The following is a 24,845-nucleotide window of genomic DNA, read 5'->3' on the forward strand; positions in this document are numbered from 1 at the left end:
CATTGCAATCTTACATCAAATTGTTTATTTATATAACATTATAAATTATTTAACCCTCGTACAAGTCACAAGAATTCTCCAAGAAAACTCGATTTTTCTTATTCGCGATTGTTCCAGAAAACTTGTTATATTTTACTTGGATAATATGATGCGAACAATAACAAAAAATATTTACATTTACACATTTAATACAATGAAGTGAGCATAGATCTTACAATAAATAAAAAAGCATGACTATTAGCAGAGATTTTTATGCCAATTCAGTCTTTAGTATATTAATTTCTCAAAAACTAAAATAAGACAGAATATTTTATACCTAATACTGCAAATTAGAAGTACAATCGATACATAACAGTTTGTATCAACAGAAACCATCTTTTAAATCTGGATACCCTATATCGGGGTTAGGCCTTCTAGAAACGTTACCTCGAATACTTTCAGTACGAGCACATCGACTACCTCGACCTAAACTAGCGTATCTAGTATCTGCTAATTTATCTCTTTGTGACACTTCATCGTAATATCTTGCGTCATTTAATCCGGCGCTATATTTTTGACTTAAACTATATTTATCCAAAGTTGCATACTTTTGAACGGTCGCGTATTGAGGTATCGTTTCTGCAACCCCATTACTCTTAACACGATCGTATGGTCTCTCTTCTGATGGTAATGCACCATCTAATCTCGCCTTAAACTGCTTGTCCTTTCTCCGCCGTCTTCTACACGCACATAGTGCTACAGTTATAGCACATAATAGCAAACCTATGCCAGCAGCGGCGGCAACGTAAGGAGGTGGCAACGATATTCTGAAGGAACAATTAGAGTCTTCTTCATCATAACCTGAAGGACAATGCGCGTTTCCATCGCACCACAATGTGTAAGGTATGCAAGCGTTCAACTCCGGACACCTAAAATTGAAATATAGTTAAAAACTCAAACATTAGTAAAAAGGAATATAATTATAATCACTTACTTGTATCTACACTCGAGGGAAATGGACGTTTGAAAAAATACCGAGTCAGCTTCGTTCTCCATTGCGGATTTTTTCATGACCTCTATCCACTTGATTGAATAATCGGCCGGTTCGTGTTGTAGAAAATCAATTACGTAACTCCGTGCATGCGGCTTGAGAGATGATTCTAAATTCGTTTGGGACGCGCTCCAACCAGGGGAAAACAATTCCATAGACTCATTTTCGTCTGGACAAATTTCATTTGGTTTTGATGTATCGTGAGCTTCGTAAATGTATATTCTATTGGGTGTCGGACAAAATGTTGAAGTAGATGACATTTTAAATCCTGGCAGTTTCATATACAAATATCTGCCATGTAGTGGAGTTACTTCATCACCTCCAGGTTCGATAAGCCATGGACGATGTACACAAGCGACTTCTGCTCTGACGCTTTCTGATATAACATTACGGTCACCAATAACTTCTGGCGGTATGGGCATCTGTCTTTTATCATATAGTCTAATCTCGCCACTGCTTCCTCGTAACCGTCTCTCTCCCCATCCCGACGAACAAATTGATTCATCACTCGAGCCAGTGGGAACAAATTTAAATTCACCATCAAATGCAAAATCGTCATAATCTTCAGTAATATTCATCATAGTCACAGTAAAGTTTACTTCCACAACTGGAGCGGTTAAGGTATGAATATTTAACGGCTCCGATCGATTGGTGCAAAGACAGTCTCTTTGTATGGGTACCCCCTCCCAAGGATACTCTGTAATAATAATTTGAGCGTACCCCTCGCCTCCGATCGTTCTCTTTATTGGTTGGTCGCATACCCAGCGACTGCTTCTGCTATCTTTGTAAGTAATACAATATTTATTACCAAAATATGTATTGGTAAATGTGAGTTGCACTCTTTCTCCATACTTTGCTTCAAATCTGTAATTAAATTTCGAGTTAAAAACTAAAATTCCGAAATATCATCTCAAAATATAGGACTATGTTACCTCAAAATACAAGTAAGATTTTGTGCGCCTCCTCTACCGTAATAAAATATAGCCCGAGGTGCTTGAAATCTTCCTGAATAGGTCTGTGCGGATTTGAAAACTCTGTCGCAAGCGGAGCGAGAGTCCGTCAAGGGTTGTCCTTGTTCACTTACGTCGACAAATTCGTAACGGAGAAAGAATGATACGGGATACAGAGCGGATCCTTGACGTAGTTCCTGCAATAAACTTTAGTAATAAATATCCAAAAATGGCTTAATTCGTTTATTTAATTGTAAACTTACTAAACAGAAATAACACTCTTGTCACATTTATCCTTATTAGCTTGAAATAAATAATTTTAAAGATTATTTTTAATTTAATGTACTCAAATAAAAAGATAATAACATCTACTTCGAGTATATCTTCGAATACAAAAGTTATATAACTTCCCGAAGTCACTGCGCTGTATTTAGTGTGGAATAATAAAACAGTTTCAAACTAGTGACTTTATCAAGTTGGCTAAACCTGCTTTCCTATATTGAGTTGAGTCTTCGCCTGCAATGAACAATTCAGACAACTAATATCAAGAAAGTAGTGCAAAAGTATCGTTAGATATCTTTTGACAATTATTAACTAGTTTTTGTTTTTCTTTATTTATGATTAATGGCTTATAAAATATGATTTACTCATATTTCTTAACAAAGGAGGTTACTTGAAAAGCATGGTTTTAGACATAATCTATTACTACGAGTATATTTAAATCATTTAAATTTTCAGGTTGTATTATTATGTAAAGTATATAAATTATATGGATGTAATTAATATACTTTTTCAATTGATATTGTTGAATAATATCTAAAAAGTTTTGTTCTTGTATAAATCTCAATTTTCACGCAAAGTAAAAGGAATACATAACACTCGATTTACACCTTCACACATGTATTTTAATATGTTACGTTTTTGTCCATACATATCAAATGAGATTACATTCTGTTGCACTTTTATATATCTCGAAATAACACGACAGCGCTTAAGCATTCCATGACTGAGAGCAAAGTGGAGTCCGCACGTGTCCCTTGCATTATTCACTATGGCAAATGCAATGCCCGCGCGCGCGTGACTTATCTGTCTACTTCCCGATTAATGTTTCAACGCTTCGAGAATTCTACATTCGAAGGGAATAACAGATAGAGAAAGGTTTAAATAGTGCAGATTACAGTGCGAATAAAAGAAGGTGATTTGTCTATTATGCTTACTATCTTACTAATATTATAAATGTAAAAGTTTAGATAGATGGATGGATGGATTGTTTGTTTGTTTGTTAAGAGTTTGTAGCCTAAACGGCTAAACGGATTTCGATGAAATTTAGCATAGATGTAGGAGATAGTCTGGAAGAACACATGGGCTATTCAGTTTTCTTTTTTTCAATTCCACGCGGACGGAGTCGCGGGCGAAAGCTAGTAATTTTAAAATAGCAGAATCGGTTCCGGAAATGAAAGCATCTTATCATATAATTGTGTGTCTGAACTGTAAACAACCTTGTAACTCATTGTCAAGTTCAGCTCAGTTACAACTGACCTGTAATATTGTTAATGCTGGTCCCGTAGTTATATAGCTCTCGCTTGGCGCGCAGGGTCTTGTTGCTCTGGTCGCGTTGGAGAGGAGTGCATGGTCGCACAGCCGAGGCGACTCCTCGCGGCAGAATGAGCCCAGAAGTAACTTCTTATCGCTCATGTCTAACTGTAAGAAAAATATTAATTAACCTCCATTTAACTTCTTAATACACGTAATTAGGTCTTTCGCAATCAAAGTAAGCTTGTATTTTAAAATCTTGACAATGATACTTTTTCGAGTCTAAACAATCCAACAAAATTACATATCATTAAAAAAAATATTTAAGTATAAGCATTTGAAGTAGAATTCTGTTGAAATTTATTTTAATTTCATTACATTTAACATTTATTACTGCTCTATGACTTATACAAAGCCAAAGAGCCGTATTATTCACATCAGATAAAACAATAAAGTCTTTTCAATATAAAAGTAAAATTAGTTGATTAAACGCCAAAAAAACTCTTTCGGAAGTTTTAGTGTTCATCCGTTCTTAATGCAAGCAAAGGAATTGCGAATGAATGGAACGAAACACCGCACTGCAGTCAGTAGAGAACTCGGTAAGAGTACTCAGACACATTAAAGAAAATTAATGTTTGGCTGCCGCCGTCAAGTGGTAAGGTAGCGGTAGTTGGCAAAGTGAAATGGCACGAATAAAGGCAGTGGAAACGCTACCTAATTTTATACTACTTCTTTATTTGTATCATCGCATTAATCTTCTTTAATACTGGACTTCAATGAATGCAAATTTAATTTATGTTTAATCTGTTTCTTTCATAACATTACAATACTTAACCTTCTTACTGATGCTCTTTTCACTTTATCTATCAATTGCAATAAGGCGAAATTACTGCACATTTAGGGCCTGTCCCACCGCTGGCTGATAGAGGCTAAGATAGCTTAAAAATGACGTCACTTTCCGATATGAATGTATAACTAATATAGTATTATACGAGTAAATGATGAAGTATTAGAATACCTTCCTATCGAGATCGGCATCAGGGGCAGCGCCGTCCCAAATGGTGAGTTGCGAGGAGCAGTCTTTCTGCTGATCAAAACCCGCCGGATCCGTGCCCGTAGCGTGATATTTCACAAATGACACCCACACAATCTCGTTGGCACGGCCCTGGAAAAGGGAAATCTTTTCAACATATTTTTTTTACCCAGATAAATTACATTCAATTTATTTAGTTTTGTTTTGATACGTGGCCAATTTTGTTATAGTAAACTTTAATTTCAATGTGTTATTGTCTATGACATGGTATGTTTCGTTGACGTAACGGTAGTATATTGCCATTCAGTAAATAAAATCTGGATTCAAGTCGCTTCCAAAGTTAGTGTATAAAATAATAAAAATTTCTTGAACAATTTCATTGGACTTGTACGCGAAAGTTTATTCTGTAAAGTGGTATAGAATATTGTTATTTTAGCTGCAGTTTGCATAAATAAACTGCAATTTTTGTTTTAGTTTTGCACTTTTGGCTCTCCGGTGCAACCTTTTACAAACACAAACAAGTCAACATTGCCGAAACCATTTCAAGCCAATTCGGATATGACGAAAAACTTTTGAATGATACATGTTTCTATTTGTTTTGATTGTCATTTTATCAAACTGTAAAAATGGTAACATAGCTCAAATTGCGACTCTATACACATAAGCTATAACAAAGTCAACATTTAGAGCGGGCGCTCACTTTTGACTAAAATATAGCATAACTATTGTGCGATTGTCGATTGTTTTGCAGGAAATTCAACTGTTTAGTTGCACCACTAAATTGAGTAGCGTGCACGCCTTCATAAAAGCATAAATTACTATAATCGCGACTAAATAGTTGTTCGATAGTTTAGTCAAGGTGTATGCGCGTTTATACAAACTTGGTTGTATCGGTTGTTTATCCCTTAGGTCTGTCTCAGGTTGTATTTTTCTAGTCTTCAGTATAATTCTGTAGTCAATTTCTTAAAAGTTATTTCTTATTCATAATAACTGTATTCTAAATACGTACCTGAAAGAAATAAACGCAAGACGTATTCGGCGGTAGCGAATGCCTGGGGTTCCTCAATATTCCGCTTGTTTTGTCAGACGAGCGCAGAATAAACCGACATCGTCCGTCGGCGCGCACGTACGAGTGGGAATCTTTATCCACGTATAAGACCTACCAAATCAAATTTACACGCTAAAGTAACATCAATCTTATTTCACGTCGAGTCGGCTCGTAACACGAAACCTAAATGTATCGAATTAGTGTCACCCTCGTTGCTCACACGGCTGACTGGACGAATTAGCCCACGCTTTATTGGGCTGCATACTCATTATTAATATTTATTAAACAAAATTATTTAGTAGGTTATCTAGCAATAATTTATTTTTTTACAAACTAACTTACATGTGTTCTTAAAGCCATAAAAAAGCCTTGTCCATAGAAAAAAATACATTAAGTATTTAACATTAGATACGCTCATGTTCACTTGAAAAACCGTTTGAGCACTTGCTAAAACTCGCACTAAAACTTTATTGTAAAAGAAAACAACACATTCAATGCAATAAAGAATCGATTATATTTTTATAGAAACTACATTTTACTAGCTTTAGAATAAACCATTAATCAATAGTACATTTAACCAACCTGTACTTCGAGTTCAAATCCCGGTAAATAGCTCAGCGGTACCGGATGAAAGGGATTGTCGTACGGGGATGTGTGGAATTCCAACAGCATGTGCGGGCCTCGGCTCACAATGTCGGGCACCGCGTCACCTCCGCACAGACGAACTAACACGGGAGACTCGCGAGTCGCTCCATCCCATACAGTGAGATAATCTTGAACCACATTGCACTGATCCCAAATCCTAAGAAGGTTATTTTTATTTTAAATTCAGATTTTTACACCCCATATTTATGGCCAATTCCCCAGCTACGTTTAATCATTACTCGGAGTTTTAGGCTCGATAAATTTTTGAAATGCGTTTCTGAACTACGTAACTTAAATTTTACTCCGTTGAAACAAAGGTCAAACGAACACTAATGAAAGATAAAATAAATAGATACTTCAGAAACCCAGCATTAGTCATTTTAAAATGAAATTCCGTCGACGTTCGGAATTCAATTTAACATTTAACTGCACTGATCCATTGAAGTGTGTTTTGCGAATTCATTCCCAAATTAAATTAGGTAAGAATTCATGTACTCACTTGAGAACTCGTTGACTCCTGTCATATTTAACTATTTGATCTTTGATATGTATTTTATGACTGTTCGTTTGTCTAACAGCTAGTAGTACATGTTTGTCCGCTGGTATCTAAAAATAAAAACTGATGTTATTACACAGAAATACTGAAAATAGTTGTGTATTATTACAACTCAAATATTTCAATAATACATTTTCATTCCATGTTCACTCGCATGTTATCAAACACACTAGAGAACTTAGACTGAAGTGGTCTCGTATAAAGTTGTATCTTTTGTGTACCTTAGTATGTTCAATGCGGTACGTGCAAGTAGCGTTCCGTGGATATACGCCGGGAAAGTTGGGAGACTGGATGCGGCATGCTCTTAGATCGCAGTCGGTGAGAATGCGGTCGCAGTAAGTGCCAGGCACCCGTTCTCCCCGCCACGCGCCCACCGTAGCGTTTCCGTATCTCAGACGGGCCTCGCTCCGACGTAGAAACTTGTAAGCCAACTTGAAGTCGAAATTGTACCCGACTCCCTAAAAGCAAACGTCGTCAGTACCGATGTAATTATTTCTGACGCGACGTGATTACACGCGATAAACTTGAACACGAAACGTGTTAGTTTGGAGAACGAAATTGTATCAAGTTATATATAAGTAAGAAGATAAAACAACATACTGATTTTAATACGATATTAGTGGAGACTGTCTTACATTAAACCCCAACCTCTTCAAATTTACTGACTCTGCTCGGGGAAAAATCCGAATATCAACGTATAAATAATTAGCTGTTCATATCTGAAATCGGTAGCTTTTCTATGTATGCGTAAATAACCTCAAAAACTCTATTAACTGTTAAGGGATAATCTTTCTTTACTTTAGTAAAATTTCACGGTTAATAAACACGAAATAAAGACATAAATAACCTTGACGCATAACAAATTGTTGAAGCAAAATTATTGAGGCGGGGAAATTCTTATCGTAGCCTCTAGAGGGTGTCCGTAATCATCGTCTAATTAATTGATCGAAAGTTCAACCCTCGGTGCACATTATTCGACTGCTAACGCCAGATAAAGGACGGGCAGCGAGGCGTTAAAAGCGGGACGATGTGAAATATTAGTTAAGTCACAGGCGCAAACCCACACTTAGTTACAACGTAGAACATAAAGGGATCTTGGGCCGAACTTTCTTAATGAAGATAAATATCGTTGCTCATTTTTGGGATTAATGTTGCCATGTATCAGATCTGTTAATTACTGTACTAAGGTAAAAGCTATTATTTTGTGGATTAACCGAGTGGTATATCTTTTTGTGATAAATACTACAATCATTTAAGATAATTACTTGGATTACGAACACCTATAAATATAACATCGAATAAAAACATCAAATTACAATTATTTATGACCGTAATAGCTTTTGCCCACGACTCCCATGACGTGGGATTTAAAAAAAAAAAACAAAAGTGAGCAGCCTATTTGTTCTTTCAGATCGTCCTCTACATTTATACCAAATTTCATCAAAATGCGTTAAGGCGTTTAGGCTACACACTCAAACAAATATCCATCTATCTAAACCTTCGCATTAATAATATTAGTATGATAACTTATCTAAAGATTTATATTTAGTTTTAAGTCTAAAAGGCAATAGGAACGAACGGTTATAGCTATTTCTTTTCAAAACTAATCCATTTTTATAAGTTCTTTTTATGGTTTTATGGCATGAAGGGTAAACTTTCCTTTAAAGCAACTCGCCGGCGAAAGTTCCTTTTATTCTTTCAAAGTATGAAATTATGGGTTTCATATAAAGGCAATAGTAATTACAGTACACACGCCATGGCTAAATTAACATCGATGACTCATTGGAACTACGAGTACAACGGCGACGTGAAATAAATTCAAATACCATTACATATTTACCTAATCGATAGTCATGTCTGATGCCCTCTTTTAACGTTAGCGTATAATTTTAAAACTATTATGCAATATTTAATAACAGCATTGCAATAGAATTATGGGTTATGACAATAACTATATAGAATTAGTCACATAATAAACAGTTCTGGTAGTTCAAACAAATACAAAAATACATAGAATTGCTCTTTCAAATTACGTACAAACATGTAACACATAAAATTTAAACGCTAATCAAATACGTATTACCTGCTGACTTAATCTATCGAGTCGTAGCGACATATTGATAGAATTCGATTCGCTGAAGTACACGGTGTATCCCCAAGCAGAGCCACACCATTGCCCAGTGGGGGGCGAAGGGCTGTTCTCCACTATCGTCATGTGCCCGTCCGGACACCCGTCAGATGTAAACGACACGAATTTACCCACAGTAAATGTGTCGAAGGTTAACTGAAAATATTAAGATATATAAAATGGACGTATTTAGGACGTCCCCTAGGAAGTGAAGAACCATCAAGCAATGTTTGATGATCAGTCGTGCTGATTTCCACACAACACCAAAAGGAATCTGAGATGGACTGTCCTTTTTGGGTACTATTTTTTTTTTGTTGTAAAAATATTAGTAGATTTTTGTTAATTTAACCATTCCTACTAAGCTTTAGGCTTGTGCTAGAATATGGTTCACGACAATAGTCGAATGGCGGGATTAGAACCCTCGACCTCGCAAGATCGATAGTCCGTACCCCAAGCCATTAAGCTATTGGCGCTATAATGTACAATTAAATTGGTGAATTTAGCTAATAACAATTGCTAGAGATATCCATTTCTATTGTTACTTTTGCTATGTGTAATGCTGATAAATGCAATCTATCTAATGCTGACAATTGTAGCCTCTTACATTGCTGCACAAAAGTAGTAATTTATCAAACGATATGATAAACTCCTATAGTTTTTGTAGATTTAAGCAGACACCAGCTTACTTGTATAATATCTCCATAATTTCCACCGGTTGCGGTGAAGTTGAGGTTGCATATAAACGGCAGATGATCCTCTCTTGGCCTGCGCACTTCTAACTCGTAAGTACGACCTACATCTCCCATGTAGGTCCTGTTACACGCTACAATACAAAATATAATTTACCCATTAGTACATTAGTATAGTTCATTATTTTTTACTATTTATTAAAATTTATTTAAACATTAATGTCACATATTAAGAAGGTTATGTTGAATTTATAAGTTTTATAAAACACGCTATTCTGTTGTTACCACGAAACCAATTAATTTATTTCATAGGTTAATAAGTAGAAAAATAAATTAACAATGATTTTATCTGCTTGTGTTAATACTAATGTTAATCTTATTATTTCTCTATGAGTTTCTGTATATTATGTATGAATAATTTAATTATAACCGCACGCTGATAAAAAAAATGTTTTTGAGTTTACACGTTTTTAATAAATATAACTGGTTAATACTTGTAAAAGAAAACCACCTGGAGTACCGAATTCAATCCTTTTTAAATAAAAACACCTTCGTTCGCTGCCTACAAATGCTTTTTTGGTTTGGAAACGAAGAAAATTTCGCACAAAAACAGGCAATTTCTTTCATTATGTTCTACGCGTGCTGACTCGAAACAAATGGACCATTTTAGCAGAGTAATGGCATACTTAGACACGCTTGTGTACGTGGTTATGTACTCGCCTAAGAGTAACAGTTGTTCGCGTTATTTCGTCATAATTTATTCGTGAGGCGGTCGGTGTTAGGTGCATACTAGCTCGTTATGCTGCACTACATTACACCCTAGGTCTTACGTATTTGTAAACAAAAAAGTATTAGGCCAATAAATTATTCTTGTTTTAAGAGATTCATAGAAATATAGGTACGAAAACATTTTACATTTTTCAACAGACATTAGAACGTTTTATGTTTCGTTTGAGACTTTGAATAAAAAAAAATATCATGCAACGAATATGGATAAAAAATCCCGTTTTTAAATATTTGAGTAACAAATTAATTTCAGTATGAAAATCAGCGAATTACAAAATTTGATATCTACGTAAAAAGCCAAAACATTTCACAAAAACTTCTGAACATCATTTTAATGTAAACTGTAGGCGTTTTTGCTAAGTCATATTTTAGGTTAACGACCTTTTACGTGGGAACGATAAAGGGTAAGCTCGTTTCAGCTAACCTCCGTAATTATATAAAGTTTATTGTCTTGAGATTTTCCACTATATGCATATTATGCGTGAAGGGTTCTTATATAAAATATTGCTCTAATTTGATCCTCATTATAATAATTACAGAGTGTCGGTGGCTCAGTGGTTTCAGCACGGTCTTGGGTTCGAATTCCGCCATGTAGCAATGTGATTTTCGATTTTTCGAATTTCATGTACATAATTTACCCGACGTTCTTACGGTGAAGGAAAACATCATAATGCAACCTGCACATATTGATTTATTTCATAATTTTTGGTACCTTGTCAAATGAAATTATCTTTAAATGCGTTTTCATAAAAATAACGTAACTTTCAGGTTTCTTAGTGTAAACGTGATGTATATGTATAAAAATGTTGTATACTTTCAAAACTAAGATAACAAGTTCCCAAAATAATTATATACCGCTTTATTGATGAAACATTTCGGTGATACTTTTGATGAACTAATACATTGACCTACACAGTTCGTTATCAACTTGGAAAACTTGCAATTGCCTTCGCGTAAACTTTTAGGAACATGAATGTCGTAAATGAGCAATTTCCACGGTCCCCCGTGAAGTTACAAGTCTGCGACAAGTCGACTCATTTCCCTTTATAACTTTTTGTGGTTACGTAACGTATTAACGAGGCTATTGGCATTTCCATGTCGGGGATATTACGTAATCAACTCTATATAGACTTATTAACACAAGATCATAGAGTATAAAATTACTTTACACTTAATTTAGATCGAAATCTTGGGAAAAAACCATAGATCAATAGATTATTCAGCGGCTTTTATATCTAACGACTAGAAAGGATAGTCCACTTATAGATAGACACCACACAAGTCACTTAACGGAATTTCTGTCTTTTTCTACGAATTTAATATTTAACAATCCGTCTCTCTGCTAATTAAATTATAGGTCATCAAAGATTTTTTTTTATCTACGTAAGAAAATAAAGTAACAACTTACGTGTACAGGCTTTTGGTTCATCGCTTTTATCACCGCAGTCATCTTCTCCATTACAATATCTGTCTAATGATATACACTGGCCTGTATCACAGAGCAATTCACTAGATCTGCAAGAGCTTGTACCCTTGCTAGGGGATTTTACATTATCTGTGTTAACACTAACATCCGTTACGGAATCTACATTTTCGTCGTTAACAAATTCATCGTTCAAGTCCTGTGGACTGCACAGTTTTAATGACAATAACACAATCATGAACAAAAAAGTTCTTACATCACTTCCGTCATTGAAGAATTTAGAACACATTTTATACCGTTTTTTACTCTGTCACAACATCCTTTACCACATCGATGTACGATCTGAAACAAAGAAACATTATTATTAATTATGTTACATTAAAAAACTCCCTTGACGTAGGAGATAATTAGGCAAAGAGCTGTCATTTTACGAAAGCAATTCTGTAAATTTTCGAGCAAGATGAGATATAGTTAGATGACTCTAACACATATCATGCTGATAGAAAAACGCACAGTAAAAAAAAACAATTAAAAACTGCAAATGTAAATGCTATTTGAGTGATAATTTTCAGAATGAAACATCTTCATTAAGCTATCATAAGACTAAATAGAAACACTGTTAATCTAGCAACACATCTAAAGTTCGCAGTTACGTAAAGTTACCAGCGGCTAGTTGCATACATATGCAGTCGGTGTTACTTTTCATACCTCATAACTCAACGCGGTACTATTTCACGAGGCCGTAGCGCACATTTCGCCGTAACATAAATCAGCAACGGTACTGCATATGCGAATATTAAATTTCTTTATCTAGGCACAATCTAACTAGTTACAGGTGCGCAGTATTATTTATGGTGTGCACACATGTCGGCGGCACGGCGAGGGTTACTGAATGTATTGCCCTACTTACTGAGGGTCGATTGTGCTTTCGCACTTACCATGTGTACATCTGTTCGTAACGTCTAACATTCAACTTTGTTTTCGTTATGTAAGGGCTTTGATATTAAACTTTATACCCTGTAATGTGTCGTAGCCATTTTATTGTTTAAAAAATCTTTATAGCTTCTAACCGAGATTTCTGTTCCTTTTAGATTTGCGAATTGTTTTTTAAGTTATATAAATGTAGTTTAAAGTTATTTGTTGAAGTGATTTTTGATTATGTAACCTTAAAATATTAAACAAGATTTATTAATAATTTCGTGTCAAAACTTAAGATAAGTCAAGGCATTAAAAGACCTTTGAATACTTGTTTTGAGCCCGTTCTACTCTACTACTGTGACTACTCTTTTGAATTGCTCATTTTTATTTGCTTATTGCATGAATAAATTGCTTTTTTAAACAAATACATACTTTGAATGACTAAGATTCTTTTATTGTAGACAAGCTCTTCCCTTGATCCTTCATCCGCATGAAATTATAAAAACTTTTTATCATTGTTTACATTTGTCAAATTTTCAATTGCAAATATTAAAATTCAAATGCAATGAAGGCCTTTGACATTGAATAGTAATTACCATGGCAACCTTGCTTTCTTGATGTTGTCAGCTTGTAATTTGTGGTCCCTTTCCCACATAAAGAATTTTTCCCTAAGTTTAATAGTGTTAAAATATATAGCCTAAACCGTGTCGCAGGTGTAGTGTAGCCTTTTACAGAATTCTTCAAAAATGTGCCGTGTTTGTTCTTGCCTTTATTATATTAGTATAGAAGTATAGATTACTGGGATATAGTTATTATCATAACTATATGGAACACTTTAAACTGCAATGTTTGCATGCATGTAATAATTTGTGAATGTAAAACTGGGCGCACAATTTTGTCGAGGCAATTCAGAAGTCACCGCAACTGTGACACAGCAACATGCAAATGACCGTAAAAGCGAATTTGTGTTTCCAAATGCGGAGTGCTTACAAAGGGTTTAAATTTGCAAATCCATCATACAAGCTACGCAAATAATGCCTAACATTTTGAAGTGATCAAATTTTGCACCAGGATAAAAAATAATTATTAAGAATAAATCTACTGATTCTGTGGCTTTTAACACTAAATGCGAACTGCTAGTCTTGAATTTTATCATTATCTTAGAGTATGTACGTTTAGGATTACATACCCGTAATATATGCGTCGTAATTATCGCCAAAGACATTTAAAGATATCTGTGAAGTCGACCAACCCGCAGTGGGCCAGCGTGGTTAACTATGGCCTAGTCACCGCTAACTTAAGGTAGGCTCCGAGCCCATCATTGGGGATATTTAGTGAGCTGGTGATGAGGAATATATGTGTGCCTATTACAATCGTTTGGTTTCAACTTTTCTGTACACCCTTAAAGTAACTATAGGGTAGGTTTTAATTCCTGTTTTAAATGTTTTTTTAGAAATAAACTGCAGAATACTACACATTTGCATATTGCGCTTTAAAAATCAAATTAAAAAAGAAAAAACAATTCACTTAAACCGTTTTTGTAAAAAGATAAATCTAGGTTAATGTTCCCTTCGAATAAGCCAAGATAATTTGTTGGACAGTGACAAATTAATGACGAACAAAGCGGTGATAATGATTGCTTACAAAAAGTCGGGACTTAAAAATACTAAAGAGGGATAAGTCCTTTAAAATAAATGCTCACACATTCAACGGTACCGTACAATTGCACTTTACATTTTAGTTGTACAATTAAAAAACATTTCCTCTTCTATATTATCATTTAAATAAAGTACTGTACAACTTTTTTATTGAGCAGGTACTTATTATCTACACTATCTACACTATTATAATAAAGCGTAAACACACACTTCTTTGTTGCCTAAGATGTCAGCAATTACAGCATATTTTTGAATAATTCTTTTTTTAATTAAAAGCCCTACACTTACGTCACGCTTTAGGCTATATATTTTTATAAGCAAGGTCATCATGTCATGTCATTTTGACATTTGCAATTGATAATTTGACACATGTAAACAATAAAATAAAGTTTTTTTAATTCCTTAATGAAGCTGCACAGGAACAGGTAGTAAGAATATAAAGCACTAGCTGTTACTCGTGACTAAGCCCGCGTGAAAAAATTATGGCCTATATTACTTACAGATAACATAGCTTTTAATTGGTATAAGAATTTTTTAAATCTACTTAGTAGTTTTTGAGTTATTCCAATACTTTTAAATCTTTCCTCTTTATAACATTAGTAAAGATATAGATTTAAATAAAAACTGTTTTAATTCATCAAGTATTTACATTTTTAATATCAAAGTATGTTTTAATAGTCATTCAAAGTATGTAATTATTAAAAAAAGCAATTTATTCATTCAATTAGCAAATAACAATGAGCAATTCAACGTACTCATAACCCTTCATGTCTCGTTGTTAATTGAGATACGTATTGCAATCGGAAATAATAATTCAATTTTGAATATTAAACTTTAAAGGCTGTTAAAAGTTTCGTATTTATTAATATAATTAATAATTGCCTGAATGCGATGGATACGATGTTATTAATTTGATGGATTGTAAAGATTGAAATGTGATTTGTCAAGCGAATGTATACTAATTACGCTTGTCTCCGCGTTGTGTGACAAGATTGAGTACAAACTACAATTATAAATGACCCTGACACATCTAGCATGAGAAACTTCGAAACAACACGCGTATGGTTGAATTCTCTACTAATAGTCCTATTATAATAAGAAAATAGACACGCATAAAATAACAGTTGAGTAAGTACAATAAAAAAAATCATACCCTTTGAAATTTATTTCGATAGGCATTTTAATGACATCGTCTTATGTTTGTTTAAATAAAATGTTTCCCATCTTACTCAAAGCAGAAGATTTTGATCCAAATTTAATTGCAAAATTAAAATCTGTTCACTTTCAAACATAAGTACTCGTATATTTGAAATGTACTGAAGTTAAACGAACCGTATATTACGTAATAAAAACTTTGAACACATGTGACTGATTGAAAATCAATACTCTGCCGCCGCGCCGATAAATTAATCTCGAAAGATACGATGAATATTATTCATGAATGAAAAGAAAATAATAGAAATGCGCCAAATGTAACTGCATTATTTTAATACCAATAAAAACATTTTTGGCAAAGTCTCAAAACTTTCAATAATGTAAATTATTTCATTTACATTTACAGTTTTTATTTTATAATTCTTTTGAAAAAGCTTAAATTTTGGAGTGAATTATAAATACAGTTAAAAAGAGAAATCTTGGATGTGTTTTGCCAACTAGGAAAACCACATTTCTTGATGGGCTATTCATTAACAAGGAATATATCTTTACCAATGTCTCCTACGCGGTTAATAATTGTCCCCATAAAAATGGCCTTCAATTATTTAATAACTAGTTTTCGTCCGCGACTCCATCGGAGTGGAGTTTAAGAAAAAACAAAAGTGTTGCCTATGTGTACTAGACTAACCTCTACATCTGTACTAAATTTCAACGAAAACCGTTTCGCCGTTTAGGCTACAAACTGTAACAAAAATCCATCCATCCATACATCTCAACTTTCTCGTTTTTAATATTAGTATGAAATGATTGCCATGTTCTTATTATCTCAAAAGGATTTTATTCAAAAGTTTCATTCACAGAATTACATTTTGTTATTTAGTACTTTAGAATTATTTGATAACTTTAATGTTGTTTAGATAATCTTATTAATCCTTTGAATTAGGTTGTGCCAAATAGATATTGAGACAATCCCGCCGAAAAGACGGTTCTTGCTATCCTGCGTCTCCTTATCTCGGCCAACGTAATTAATTACGTCCTCCATTCAGTCTGGTAGGACGAACTATCCGAGCTTGTTAATGCGAAACATTATTCAAAGGCAACCGCAGATGAGACTTGAGCCTTGAAATAAAATGTTTTTGATTAATTTTCTCTTTACGCGCTTTAATTTTAGCTATTTCATTTTTCTTTTGTGAACTTGGAGATGTCATTGTTTTATTACTACACATATATGTGTTGTTCCTTTTAAAAGGTACGTATTATAACATTACTAGCTTTCGTCCGCGATTCCGTCCAGGAGGAATAATAAAAAACAAAAGTAAGTATGTGTTCTCCTAGACTATCGTCTACATATATGCCAAATTTCATCGAGATCCGTCCAGTACGTTCCATCAAACATCCAGTTCGTTAGACTTTGTAGCCTAACGCCATCCATCTATCGCATATATAATATTCGTAATTACTAAGATTTAAAGCTATAAGTTATAAATGTTAATAAAAACGTTTTCTAATTAGATTGACAATAATTTCAGAAATTCATTATAAACTGTTCGTTTGTAATTTGGACACGATTCGTATAAATCTCACATTAAATTATTTACCGCATCACGTGAATGCCGAAATGCAAAACGTATCCAATCTCTCAAAGAATAACGAACCGCAAATAGCGTGAAAATGTAAATGCATTTGTCGTATAATAGCAGTGTCGATGAATACATAAATGATGAATGAATATAAAGTATGCCAACAGCTATGGAAATTGTAGCAAAAAAGTATTCATCATGTTACATCATCTCTATATAGACTGTTATTAGTAAATAAATGATCAAAGAAAAGAAACGAATTGTAGAAATAGCTCTGGTTTGTGGTCACAATTTTCTCCAACAAACAAAATATGTTGAACACGCTTCAGTTGGTACAAGCAGTATTGTATTTTGTCGGGGCCATCATTGTGTTTTCGAGCATTTGTTTCCTTGCGAAATGGCAGTTAGGAATATTTATTGAATGAACTTGTGGCGTGGCCTCTCTTTTTAGTCAATTGTAGCCATTTTTGTATCGCTGTCTTATGATCCGAGCTAGTATATCGAGCGTAATAAAAGTTTCGATGGCAATATCAATCCCCTTTAATGCCGCAACCATATATTTGATTTTCTACTCAATAACAAGTTTCGTAACTAAATGGAACAGACTTTCGCTGTTATTGTTTTAATCGAAACCATAAATCGTTTTGAAATGTTTTCTCGTTGTATAAGCCACATACATAGATATATTAGAAGTCTCATTTTTACAATACCGTTTTCAATAGAGTAAAAATACGAAATATAAATAAATTCTTAAAGTCGACATGGAATGTAAAAAAAGACATTTGTATGTATATCTCATGTATTCTTCCAATCTATGTCCTAAATCTATTCCAAATTTAATTGAGATCCGTTAACCTATTTTGGATACGTAGTAAGAAATCCATCCATTCATCAATCATTTAGTACGTTAGAAACAATCATGAACTTAATTCAAATTAATCTAAAATCCACTATGAATGAAAACCACCCCCAAGGGTTATAACTTAGTTGCAAATTTCAGTAATCTACTAATACCATTATGAATAGCATTAATAATTTAAACATTTATTATTGAAATAGCCGGAATAAACGGAACAAGCCATCAATTCCACAATAACTTATATAGGCCACTCCGCAGGTATTAAATTCGAAAAGGGCCCGTAATGGAAAGGAACGGCCCTATTATGCGTAGCTTTATATCTACATCGAGGCCCTTTGTCGGCCAGAAATCTCGACGCGCTTAATGGTTCCCACATGGGTCTTTTACTTTAAGAATACATATGATATCACAAAATGTTTTCGTAAAACGGCTCTCCCATTACGTACTATTGACATACATGTTTCCTTAAGCTATAGAGGCGAGCCAGCCCCGAGATACCCAAGGGAGGTCTCCGTAAAACAAAAGCGTGAAAGCACGAGATGATTAGAAGCGATACACGCGGACTTGTGAAAGACGGGGCTATAAAGACTTTACGCCAAAGTGTTCCTCAGAATAGTTCTCCTGATTTAGATAAAACAAGTACGCTTTTATTTCTCTCAAAGCTTTATCTTTAATATTATTAACATAATATTTAATAACAATACAAGATTATTTTTTACTGTTCTTTTATCTTAAAGTATAAAGTATCACTTTTTAGAGCTGAGGTGTCAAGAGTGCAAGTTTCAAATATAATGCAAACTTCGAAAGAAGATAGCACTTTAAGGAGAAGAATTTTACTTACTACAATAATCAGAGTAAGTTAATCTATGACCAAAAAGTAAGCTTAACACTTCTCAAATAAACATTTATCTTCTTTTGTAGATTCCCGCTAGATAATAAAAACAATAGGTAAAGATGCTTAGATTCTGCATGAGCATTCAGTGACTATTGGAATATCGTTAAACGGCTGAGCAGTTAATGTTGTAAAATATTTTTTTCTCTTTTACAAAATACTTATCTAAAACGTAGTATTAAGGCTTTCACTTTATTTCAATTAACTTGTTTTATTTACAATTCCGTACACTAAGTGATGTTGTAAAAACAGACCGTTACGTCAGCTGGCTTAATCCAGGACGCGGAGCCATTTGAAACACCCTTTATTCATTTGCATAAGCTCTGTCTGCTGTTACAAGATGCCATGTGGGCTTAACAAGTCGTTTCCATAAATCTATCTAAAAATATCCATACCCTGTTTTGATTACCTTTTCATTATTCTGCAAATCAATATTCATGAATTTTTAACTATAAATAAAACTACAATTTATTAATTTCTTGTGTAACTGTGAATGTCAAAAAAGACAAATACCAAAATAAACTAGATTTATTTTAGGTCCTACAAATAAACTTGATTTGGTTAATGTTACTAACCAGCCGAACACATCAAATATTCTAAAATTAAACAATAAATAAAGATATTCGATGAATGTGAACTTTCTACAACATAAAAGTAACTTTATACCATTTAAGTTAGCGGTACCGTCCAAAAATTATACTTCAAAACTTAATCCTAACTTAGGCGCAATAAACTATGATTATCAAGCCCGTACATTCTTATTTGAGCAATATTCGTAAAGCCTTGGATAGTTCGCTGCGTGTAGTAACTAGTAACAGACGGTTAACATAATCCTGCTTAAGCTAGCACGAAGTGAGTGGTCCTAATACAGTCACTATTTCAAGTGGATAATTGCTTGGCGAGCGAACAGTGGCCCAAATTAAGCCCGAACGCGATATCTCTATATGAAAATTCCTTTTATGTTCGCAATAAATTGTTCATTGGTTCATTATAATCCAATTTATGTATATACTAGCTTTAGCCCGCGACTCCGCTTGGGATTAAAAAAACAGAAGGGAATAGCCTATGTATTCTTCCAGACTATCCTCTGCATTTACACCAAATTTCATCGAAATCCGATCAGCCGTTTAGGCAACAAACTCTCAAACATCTATCTATCCATCCATCCATCCATCTAAAGTATCGCGTTTATGATGTTAGTTTCGATTTAAATGTATTATGTATTCTCTGAGTCGTATGAAATTTAAGTCTGGTCGATTATCCTTATAAATTATTTCTTCTTGTCAAATTTAGTTAGAACTTTCGAGAACGAGTTATGTTTTTGTATTGTGAAATAATGTTATCATACACTCAGTCGCTTTTATTGCGGAGCTGTTTATAAGATTTTTCATAACTAACGGAACCAGCAATGGGCATCGAGGTAACTATTATTATTTATTTATATTGTTTGTCCAACACTTACTTCAAGGGGACTTGTGTCGCGGTCTGACCCGTTTCGTAAAGCACAAAGAATAACATTGAAATATTAATATTCTTCTACGTCACTCACAAATAACAGTACATCGCCAAAGGGCACATTTAAAATTCAAATAAACTTTTAACTCACAACCCCTCAAATTCATATCGTTTGATTACTGTTTTGATTACAAAGGGGCCGGCCTATTCGTTCTTTAGGGTTGCAGACAGCGTCGATAGAGATCGCCAGTGGATAGCTATCTTTCCACACATTTTGTTATCAATAGCTGTTTGAACCTCCCTCTGCATTCCAAATAGATATTACTTTCTAAGCGAATTGGAATGCATGCGATGTTTTATGAGATAAGAAATAATTTAAAATGCTGTATAACATAGGGGTTGCCTTTTAAGGTGATTTTTCGGCAGATATGTACACGTTTCGAAAGAGAATGGGCGAAATTCTTAAGGCACAAGGATGTTTGTGCACATTAAATTGAAAAGAGTGGAAAGTATATTTTTCTTTTAAGATATAAAATGAAAAATATCTGTAATATTAGCTTGGCAGAATACCTTGAGTATAAATAAAAGGACTAGAACTTTGACTGTAGCGAGATTAAGAGAGGAGGAGCAATATTGTAACACAGAAATGTTCACTTTAATTACAATAAATGGACATGCATCTATAATATGAAACAGATAACATCAAATGTCCCAATTAATTGGTGCGCTCATTTGACGCTTTGGTTTATCCAACGTATCTGTTAGAATTACACGTCATAATTACGGTTTAAAGCAATTGCCGGCAATAATCATAAATCTGTATGCAAATCTCATATGGAAATAGCTTAATTGTCCGCCAGATGAACTTTTGGACGTAATAGGTACTTAAATTTATCTTTACTACTTTTCGAGTACATTATTCGAGTGAAATGCACGCGAGGTTCATAACGATCGTAGAAGGACATTAATATGAATGCATAAGTGGCGTTCATTAAATTAATGATGTAAAGTTTTGCTTTAATGTTCCATATAACTTTACGTCTACGTGTACAAATACACTTTTATTAAATATCAACTAAGTGCAAAAATGTTTTAAAAATTTAATTTTCTGAATAGAAGTATTCATTTATTTGAGACTATCTGTTGACCGTGACTTCGTCTACGTAATATTAAGATAAAATAGTAGCCTATAATATGCCCGTCTATATCAGCTACCCTTCAGTGAGTCCGGTCGAAATGGACCCAGCTGTTTCGATTATGATCCGTAACAAAAGCGGCTTGCAGACAGACAGACAAATATTTTTTAATGCGATTTTCGTTGTCATCAACGCAAATACATCATCTTCTCGTAATCTGGATTTTATTTCCATATCACAAACAAACACTCTAATTTTATTATACTCGTATAATAGATTTCTTTCATATTTCAACAAACATATAAAATGTTTTAGGCTTTACTTAATACTCTAAGTTCTATATGCCTAAATTAAATTTTTTTCCTTGTAACTATGAAAAGGCGACTATTAATTTCTCTAACATGGAAATGTGAATCTTTTTACATTTCTATGTATTTTCATAAATAAATAAAATTGTACCTTCAAATAAATAAACATTTAAATTCTATGCATTCATTCGAATGCTAGAGCCCGCATAGCTTTCCGTTTTTTGTGTTGAATTTGACGTGCAAACCGTTTTCAACGTGGTTGTAACAACGAAAAAGCTCGTATAAAATATACAAAACAATGAATCTCATCTAGTCACACAACACAGTGACATCTGAAATATAATAACCGCAGGAAGAACAAATGAAAAAGTGATTTCAAATCATCTCGTGCAAGATTTACAAATAATACTGGAGCATAATAAATGTTATGACATTTATAACGTTTATAACGTGGAATACGACAGTTGAAGGCACGATATTGTCCTAAATTATTCTTTTTTTTTTCCAACTGACAAGAGGGTAATATTTTTCGTGGGTTTCCTGTATGTGTGTTTACATTATGTATTATGTGTTTCTAGAGTCATTGCTACGGTAAAAAGTAATCAAGTTTTTATATTTAGCATGTATCCTGGATAAAATTTGAGTCTGTCTCAAATAAAAATGAACAGGTTGAATTTTAAATTAATTCACCAAAATTACATATTCTTTAATATATGAAATCTTTTATTTTCCATAGAAAAGGCAAGTTAAAATGTAAACTGCCAACACTGAATTCAATTTCCTGGAAAATATTTGCCCAAAGTGTAGCAAGGAAGACGCGGCCATGATCACATTCTCAAGGCGGTAGCTTATGAGCTTTATTGTGTTGTGTTACATTCGCGCTACGATATCATACACTACTTGCAGTTTATTTAAACTTGGAAATATGTAACATTTTTATCTCTTTAAAATGGTAATGTTTCCTAAACCAGTGCTAGCTACGTGCATTCCGTTGCTTGGTTATTTCATTAATCTGTACCCATTATAATCTTTGAAGCGGTTTTGTTTTGTTTTGTTTTTTAAACTCCTGGTGAATTTTGATAATTTGGAAGCCGTTAGTAAAAGTAGACTGGACCTGAGTAACATTGGTAGCTAGTAACTCTTAGGGCTTGTCCCTCCACTGGCTTATAGAGGTTAAGATAGTTTAAAAATTACATATAACGTCATTTTACACATTGGATTGTTAACAGACAATGTACAATTTGGTGGGAAAGTCCCTTAAAATCGCATAGTTAAAATTTTAAAACGTCTAAAAAGGTCTGAACATCAAACAAATTAAAAACAGGATGACAGAAACAATTACTAATGTAAATTAGTCGTAGCTACATAACCTAAAAAAGGAATACATAAAACGTGGTTAAAATTTACATGACAAACATTTGAATAGGGCTCGCATTTTATATTCCAACGTGAAGGTAAACTCTTTTTCATGTAACGTTACCTTTGCATACGGCAAGCTCTATGACATTTCCCTCCACAATAGATTTACGCTTGCGGCATCAAACAATGACTCCAGTCAATTGCGGTATCGCTCGTTTCTATAAACAAACGACCCGTACAACAGCAGAACTGATTCAAGTGTTCTAAGCAAATGTACATTCAATTGAAAAAGCATTTCAAAAGGATTTACCATGTTCAATGTTTGTAAAAATCTTCGAATAAAATTATATCGTAGTCATCGTAGATGGTACTACGACCGTAGCAGTTATGGTAGCAGTATCGAAGCTCTACGTCGAATATTGTTTTGTGCATTGTATCTGTATTATTTTGAACTTTTCTTTGAAATTAATGAAATAATCTTTTCATCTATATGAATACATTCTATACTGAATACATTTAGAGGTGAATTCCTAAAAATTGTCGATTGCTTAAATAATTCCTCTACTATTAATAACAGATTTATTAATATGCTTAAGAAAGGAGTGAATTCAGATATGACGGCTGATAGAGATGTATGGAAGAGCAGCACATACTGTGCCGACCCTCCATAAGGGATAAAGGCAAGTGGATGATGACTATTAATAACAGATTTCAGTCCAGAAAACCTCTGACCCTATAGCGAAAAGATTCAACAATATCCGCAAATGAAATATTTTTATGTTTTTTTCCACACTAAATAAACACTTTAATGGTTATTTGTGAATGGTTACTAAAACTACATTGGAAAAAATCTCCTTTACTTTTGCAAAGTACATAAAATTAAAACTAATCATTTGTAACAACACTTTAGTTAAAATAAACATTTGATTTCATAGTTAAATTTTCGGATCTTCATTATTATTTTGCAGTTAAATAAACTTCAAATAAAAATATAACACAATACAAATAAAAAATTACAATATTCTGTTAAATAAAGAATAATGTATTTAAGAAATACAGTGAAATTTAAAAAAAAAAACATATTTTAATATCAAGTATGTTAATTATCTTACCTATAACACTAACTGAAGATAACTTAAACCAAATTCCAAAATATGACACTTTCGAGCAGAAATTGTTCAGTTTCGTTTATTATCCCACAATCACTAAAAAGTCATTGTAATTTATAATAGTCAATGATCTGTTGTTATTACGCGATAAAACAAAACGGGGTAATTTTCATAACACTATTAAAACGATCGTGTCTTTTCGGCAATAAATTTTCAGGTTCGAATTATGTAAACGCACTGAAATATTTCTTTTGAAGACGAAGAGTTCCTTACCAATATCTCAATGCTGCTTAGTCACTATCTTTTATACACTTTACAAAAAATAAATATAGTTCAATCCGTCGCCGATGCTATTGTCCGAAAATATAGACAGGGGCACATGGAGCGGTTCCATCCAACACAAACATGTCGTATTACCGCTGCGATCCGCTCGCTACTGGAGGGGGCTAGCGGTCCCGGACTGTGCACCCACACATAAAGCCGAGCCATCCGTACACGCCAAATTGCGCACACAAGCACACTCTTACAAGAGAGCTACGAGAGGAAGCGGGAAAGTAACATTTTTGGGCTTGTAAATGACGTGCACATTAATGGT

At 33.8% G+C, this 24,845-nt stretch overlaps 1 protein-coding gene across 1 annotated transcript; it reads right to left on the reverse strand.

Annotated features, from left to right (window-relative positions):
* On the reverse strand, positions 1–24,663 carry LOC106108660. The gene is made up of 13 exons (XM_013289917.1): positions 24,254–24,663; positions 11,807–12,163; positions 9,610–9,746; positions 8,879–9,079; positions 7,017–7,253; positions 6,739–6,845; positions 6,177–6,396; positions 5,556–5,705; positions 4,532–4,678; positions 3,520–3,681; positions 1,963–2,177; positions 974–1,894; positions 1–908 (listed from the first exon to the last, which is right to left on the reverse strand). Exons 2-13 carry the CDS (start codon positions 12,108–12,110, stop codon positions 362–364), a joined length of 3,348 nt encoding a protein of 1,115 aa, XP_013145371.1. The 5' UTR covers positions 12,111–12,163; positions 24,254–24,663; the 3' UTR covers positions 1–361.
* Positions 24,664–24,845: the final 182 nt, after the last annotated feature.

This window comes from Papilio polytes, unplaced genomic scaffold (genome assembly GCF_000836215.1).
Source record: "Papilio polytes unplaced genomic scaffold, Ppol_1.0 DF821511.1, whole genome shotgun sequence".
Classification (NCBI taxonomy): domain Eukaryota; kingdom Metazoa; phylum Arthropoda; class Insecta; order Lepidoptera; family Papilionidae; genus Papilio; species Papilio polytes.

What these genes read in the sequence shown, in the direction of transcription:
- LOC106108660 (XM_013289917.1), bottom strand. Translation starts at nt 12,110, where the DNA reads ATGTGTTCTAAATTCTTCAATGACGGAAGTGATGTAAGAACTTTTTTG. An exon ending in TGAACCAAAAGCCTGTACAC is followed by an intron (nt 9,747 to 11,806) that starts GTAAGTTGTTAC and finishes TTTGTATTGTAG; the next exon opens with CGTGTAACAGGACCTACATG. An exon ending in ACCGCATTGAACATACTAAG is followed by an intron (nt 6,846 to 7,016) that starts GTACACAAAAGA and finishes TTTTATTTTTAG; the next exon opens with ATACCAGCGGACAAACATGT.